Source organism: Coregonus clupeaformis, unplaced genomic scaffold (assembly GCF_020615455.1).
Source record: "Coregonus clupeaformis isolate EN_2021a unplaced genomic scaffold, ASM2061545v1 scaf3505, whole genome shotgun sequence".
Taxonomy (NCBI): domain Eukaryota; kingdom Metazoa; phylum Chordata; class Actinopteri; order Salmoniformes; family Salmonidae; genus Coregonus; species Coregonus clupeaformis.
The window spans coordinates 30,001-36,608 of record NW_025536959.1 but is presented as its reverse complement, the minus strand read 5'-3'; the positions used below and the strand labels follow the sequence as shown (position 1 = coordinate 36,608).

Sequence of the window (6,608 nt, the reverse complement as noted above, 5' to 3'; positions counted from 1 at the left end):
TCGGTTCGGTCACAAGACTAGTCTATTGCCAGTGAGAATGCTTCGGTTTTCCTCAAATCTGTGAGTAGACTGGAAAAGCACTCCTCCGCTCTAAAACTTGACTCTTCTGGTTGCCGTGTTAGCCCGACAGCAGCACTTGCTTCAACAGCTCAACAACTTCTTTTTTTATTGGTTCCTCTTGGTTTAAAACTTCGGCAGCCATGTCGATTGCACATTGTTTAATTAACTCTGCATCGGCGAATGGCTTCTTAGCTCTTTGCAAGCTTCCAAGAAACGTGTAATGAGGCAGCTGTTGCGCTCTCTTGTGCCGATGGTGTTTTACACATAGTTAAAACCGAGTGCTTGTATGACGTTAAAATGATTGCAATTTTTTTGTTTGCGCTGGTCCGATTTTTCTGGGTAGTTTGCATTAAAACTGGCAGCATGAATAGAGTTAAAATGCCGCTTCAGATTGTCCGCTTTGATTACAGCTACAGTCTGCATGCATATTAAGCATGTGGGCTTAGCACTGTTGTGGTCCGGTAAAAAAAAAGCAATACCTCTCAGTCCAGTCAGTTTTGAACTGACGGTTCTCCTGGTCTACCTTGCGTATCTTGGCGAATGCCATGTTGGTTTGACTGGATTTAATACTTTTTTGTGAGGAAGTGGTCAGTCCTTTTGATGAAAGAGGGTTAACTGGCGAGCGGCTGCGGCTACTGTGTGTGTGTATGACACTACACTGGGTAGCTAGTTGAGTGGAGACGAAGTACGCAAAGCGCGTGAAGCACGTCTTACGTATGCACGCGGTAAAGGCCACAGGTCAAGGTGTGGGATAATTTCAAAATAAAGCAGAGCCGCGGATATTAAATTCATGTTTATTATAACAAGTGAATGCCAATGCTGTCAGTGTGGGCCAGACATTTGGCTCTTGCGGGCCGGATCTGGCCCGCGGGCCGTTTATTGGGGTTGGCTGGCCCTAGTGGATAGGACTACAGTTTATTTCTGGACATAGTGAGTGGCGTGATTGACAGCATGTAACTCTGGCCTCCCAACTGTATTCATTCCCCTTCTTCTGAAATCTGAATGACAGACTGTATCCAACCCCCCCTCTTTCTCCCATCTCCCCCTCTCTCTTGTCTGATGGCTTCTCCATGTTGCCATCCCACCCCATCCCATTCCATTCTGCTTTTCCACCCAAACAACCCACAATCGCTGCACAGGAACGGAGCAGCGTGGACTTTTCCCACAGGCATGTGCTGCGTTTGAAATGGCACCTATTCACAATGCAGTGCACTGCTTTTGACTAGGTCCCATAGGGTGCTCTATATAGGAAATAGGCTGCCATTTCAGATGCAGCCACAGTTTTCCATGAGAGCACCATGGGATATCTTGCTCGGGGCCGCTGTTCACAGATAATCGTGATTATTAAGTTAATGTCCGGGATTAAGATGTACTCGCTGTTTCTTTCTGTTGTCATTAGTTTTTTTTTTGTGATTTCAGGGTTTACAGTTTACTGTAACAGACTTGGAGCCAATGAAAAGGCATGCCTCGTTAAGAAAATGGCTTGTTAAGAGGATGCTTTGTTGTAATGAGTGGCTTGTGTACAGAGCTTTTCCGACATTTTCAGCTTCCTGGAATTGTGTACTGATCCTTGACATGGGGCCGCGCATTATCATGCTGAAACATGAGGTGATGGCGGTGGATGAATGGCACGACAATGGGCCTCAGGATCTCATCAAGGTACCTCTGGGCATTCAAATTGTGTTTGTTGTCCGTAGCTTATGCCTGCCAATACCACAGCCCCACCACCACCACCATGGGGCACTCTGTTCACAACGTTGACAATTAGCAAACCGCTTGCTTCTTATTTCTAGTCATCTCTCTCTCTCTCTCTCTCTGATTGAGTAGCAGAGAGCCATATTCTAGTCCCTCTCACCGCCCTCTCTCTCTCTCTCTCTCTCTCTCTCTCTCTCTCTCTCTCTCTCTCTCTCTCTCTCTCTCTCTCTCTCTCTCTCTCTCTCTCTCCCCTGATTGAGTAGCAGAGAGCCATATTTCTAGTCATCTCTCCCACACATGAAACAGAAGCAGAGCAGCAGAGGTACTAAGTAACGTTGTCTACTGTGGAGGATGTTATTTACTGTGTAATGATACTTGAGAGGCACCAGAGGAAGAGACAGGGCTGTGTGTGTGTTGTGTTGTGTTCCTGTGTTTGTGTGTGAACCTTTACGAGTGCGTTGGGAGTGTTGTGTGTTCTTGCAGTGGGGTTGCGAGTGAACACACAGTCACGCGACCCAAAGAGCGCCCTAACTTTCTGAGTGGAGGGCCACAGCAGGGGGTTGTTGGATAATGAGGCTGTTGTCGTGGAGATGATCAGAGCCTCTCTCTCGCTGTCTGATTTGATCTGGGCTAATCCGGGTCACACACAACTGACCCTGTGTGTGTGTGTGTGTGTTGCACACTTTTGTGATGCTGAAAGTGATGCCGTGTGAAACATGAAACACACAATCGCTGCACAAATGTAGCCTGTCATTACAGTCATAAACGGTGATGCATTTTTTAAACGCAAGATACAGAAATAAACTGCATTTTACACCTGCATTTTGAGCTGAAAGTTATTCATGTTAGCAGTCAATATCAACCAGGGATATCATGTTAGCAGTCAATATCAACTAGGGATATCATGTTCTAACTCCTGAGTGGCGCAGTGGTCACAGTGCTAACTGTGCCACTAGAGATCCTGGTTCGAATCCAGGCTCTGTCGCAGCCGGCCGCGACCGGGAGACTCATGGGCGGCGCACAATTGGCCCAGCGTCGTCCAGGGTAGGGGAGGGAATGGCCGGCAGGGATGTAGCTCAGTTGATAGAGCATGGCGTTTGCAACGCCAGGGTTGTGGGTTCGATTCCCACCGGGGGCCAGTATAAATAAGAGCGTCTGCTAAATGACTAAAATGTAAATGTAATGTTGGCAGTCAATATCAACCAGGGATATCATGTTAGCAGTCAATATCAACTAGGGATATCGTGTTGGCAGTCAATATCAACTAGGGATATCATGTTAGCAGTCAATATCAACTAGGGATATCATGTTGGCAGTCAATATCAACCAGGGATATCATGTTGGCAGTCAATATCAACTAGGGATATCATGTTGGCAGTCAATATCAACTAGGGATATCATGTTAGCAGTCAATATCAACTAGGGATATCATGTTGGCAGTCAATTTTAACTAGGGATATCATGTTGGCAGTCAATATCAACTAGGGATATCATGTTGGCAGTCAATATCAACTAGGGATATCATGTTGGCAGTCAATATCAACTAGGGATATCATGTTAGCAGTCAATATCAACTAGGGATATCATGTTGGCAGTCAATATCAACTAGGGATATCATGTTGGCAGTCAATATCAACTAGGGATATCATGTTGGCAGTCAATATCAACTAGGGATATCACTGTTGGCAGTCAATATCAACTAGGGATATCATGTTAGCAGTCAATATCAACTAGGGATATCATGTTGGCAGTCTATCAACTAGGGATATCATGTTAGCAGTCAATATCAACTAGGGATATCATGTTGGCAGTCAATATCAACTAGGGATATCATGTTAGCAGTCAATATCAACTAGGGATATCATGTTGGCAGTCAATATCAACTAGGGGATATCATGTTGGCAGTCAATATCAACTAGGGATATCATGTTGGGAGTCAATATCAACTAGGGATATCATGTTGGCAGTCAATATCAACTAGGGATATCATGTTGGCAGTCAATATCAACTAGGGATATCATGTTAGCAGTCAATATCAACTAGGGATATCATGTTGGCAGTCAATATCAACTAGGGATATCATGTTGGCAGTCAATATCAACTAGGGATATCATGTTAGCAGTCAATATCAACTAGGGATATCATGTTGGCAGTCAATATCAACTAGGGATATCATGTCACTTCTCTGGAATTTTCATAGCGAGCAGGATCACAGGGCCTGTATACAGCGGAGGTTTCAGGATGGGATGGAAAGCAGATCTGTCCGAATCCTTTTTCTTCCTTCCAAATATCATCATTAATTCGCCAGAATATGTTACAGATGTAGGATGTTAATTTAAACCTTGTATACACTACAAGTGTACACTACAAGTTTGCAAATTCTCAGCAACAAAAGAGTGATCAAATTAAAATCCTACATCTGTACCCATAAGTATTGAAGGCAGTGCTATGTTACAGACATATAGCTAGTAGGTATACCCACCACTGAGGTATGTAATTAACCCACCCAAACTAGACCTATCTGAAACATGAAAATGATCAATGAAATCACCAGGTAGCCTATTGTTCTGGCTAAGATGTGTGCGTCCGTAGTAGATTGCTAAACCGTATTTTATATGGATAACATGAACATAGGTTACTCTGTTTTTGCGAGGCAAAACAGGAGAAAATTAAACAAGTCCTTTCTGGTGGTTAATCTGGATATGTGCACCTGCCTTTGCATGCCTGGTCATTGGTCTACAGTCAAGACACACAACGTTTTGGTTCTGAAGCACAGATTAGATGTTTTTGAGACAAAGGTTTGGTGCAATGCCATAGGCCTATGTTATTGACCAGATCAAATGTATAACTATGAAAAACAAATGGTAGGCTAAATGTAGCCTATTAATATATATCTGAAAAATATATATATACATTTTAGTCATTTAGCAGACGCTCTTATCCAGAGCGACTTACAGTTAGTGAATACATTTTTTTTTTTTTTTATACTGGCCCCCCGTGGGAATCGAACCCACAACCCTGGCGTTGCAAACGCCATGCTCTATCAACTGAGCTACATCCCTGCCGGCCATCCCCTCCCCTCTGAACAGTTAATGTTGAGATGTGTCTGTTACTTGAACTCTGTGAAGCATTTATTTGGGCTTCAATTTCTGAGGCTGGTAACTCTAATGAACTTATCCTCTGCAGCAGAGGTAACTCTGGGTCTTCCATTCCTGTGGCGGTCCTCAAGAGAGCCAGTTTCATCATAGCGCTTGATGGTTTTTGCGACTGCACTTAAAGAAACTTGAAATGTTCCGTATTGACTGACCTTCATGTCTTAAAGAACTGTCATTTCTCTTTGCTTATTTGAGCTGTACTTGCCATAATATGGACTTGGTATTTTACCAAATAAGGCTATCTTCTGTATACCGCCCCTACCTTGTCACAACACAACTGATTGGCTCAAACGCATTAAGAAGGAAAGAAATTCCACAAATTAACTTTTAAGAAGGCACACCTGTTAATTGAAATGCATTCCAGGTGACTACCTCATGAAGCTGGTTGAGAGAATGCCAAGAGTGTGCAAAGCTGTCATCAAGACAAAGGGTGGCTACTTTGAAGAATCTTAAATATAAAATATATTTTGATTTGTTTAACACCTTTTTTGCTTACTACATGATTGCATATGTGTTATTTCATAGTTTCGATGTCTTCACTATTATTCTACAATGTAAAAAATAGTAAAAATAAAGAAAAACCCTTGAAGGAGTAGGTGTTCTAAAACTTTTGACCGGTAGTGTATATATATGGGCGGCAGGTAGCTTAGTGGTTAAGAGCGTTGTGCCAGTAACCGAAAGGTCGCTGGTTCTAATCCCCGAGCCCACTAGGTGAAAAATCTGTCGATGTGCCCTAGAGCAAGGCACTTAACCCTAATTGCTCCTGTAAGTCGCTCTGGATAAGAGCATCTGCTAAATAACCAATTATTTTATTATTATTATATATATGTATATTTTTTATTATATATATATATATTTTTTTTAATTCAGTTTCACACTCACGACCCCCAAACCCTTCTCGCAACCCCCACTTTGAGAACCACTGCCATAGATGAACAACAGGTTACTGTTCAACAGTAACCACGCTAGCTGACCTGAACACTAGTGGACACGTCCTGCTACAGAGCTGGCCTGAACACTAGTGGACACGTCCTGCTACAGAGCTGGCCTGAACACTAGTGGACACGTCCTGCTACAGAGCTGGCCTGAACACTAGTGGACACGTCCTGCTACAGAGCTGGCCTGAACACTAGTGGACACGTCCTGCTACAGAGCTGGCCTGAACACTAGTGGACACGTCCTGCTACAGAGCTGGCCTGAACACTAGTGGACACGTCCTGCTACAGAGCTGGGCTGTGTTTATTGGCAAGAAACTAAAGAAACAGACTGAAGTGGTACTACAAAAAAGGTACCACCTGTCCTGAACACGATCAATGAGAAACGCTTGTTTTGGTAGCTAATTATTTTATGCCCTAATGAACGCAACCCTGAACACTACTGAATGCTACCAAGCTACAACACAGCCACCACATTGGGTTAAGAAGTGGAGAAACAAACCTGCCGCCCAGATACTTGATACTTATACCTCCTTACACCTGGGTATTGTTGAGGGCAGACCTGGGTCAAACAGATGTCTTAACAGGGGGGGCGGCAGGTAGCTTAGCGGTTAAGAGCGTTGTGCCAGTAACCGAAAGGTCGCTGGTTCTAATCCCCAAGCCGACTAGGTGAAAAATCTGTCGATGTGCCCTTGAGCAAGGCACTTAACCCTAATTGCTCCTGTAAGTCGCTCTGGATAAGAGCGTCTGCTAAATGACCAAT

At 43.7% G+C, this 6,608-nt stretch overlaps 1 protein-coding gene across 1 annotated transcript in view; it reads left to right on the top strand.

Annotated features, from left to right (window-relative positions):
• Nucleotides 1–776: 776 nt before the first annotated feature.
• LOC123490149 (protein FAM124A-like) overlaps nt 777–6,608 on the top strand; it is an 11,665-nt gene continuing 5,833 nt past the window's right edge. The window contains exon 1 of the mRNA XM_045220292.1: nt 777–785. Within this exon, the coding sequence (XP_045076227.1) occupies nt 777–785 (9 nt within the window). The remainder of the gene's footprint in view (nt 786–6,608) is intronic.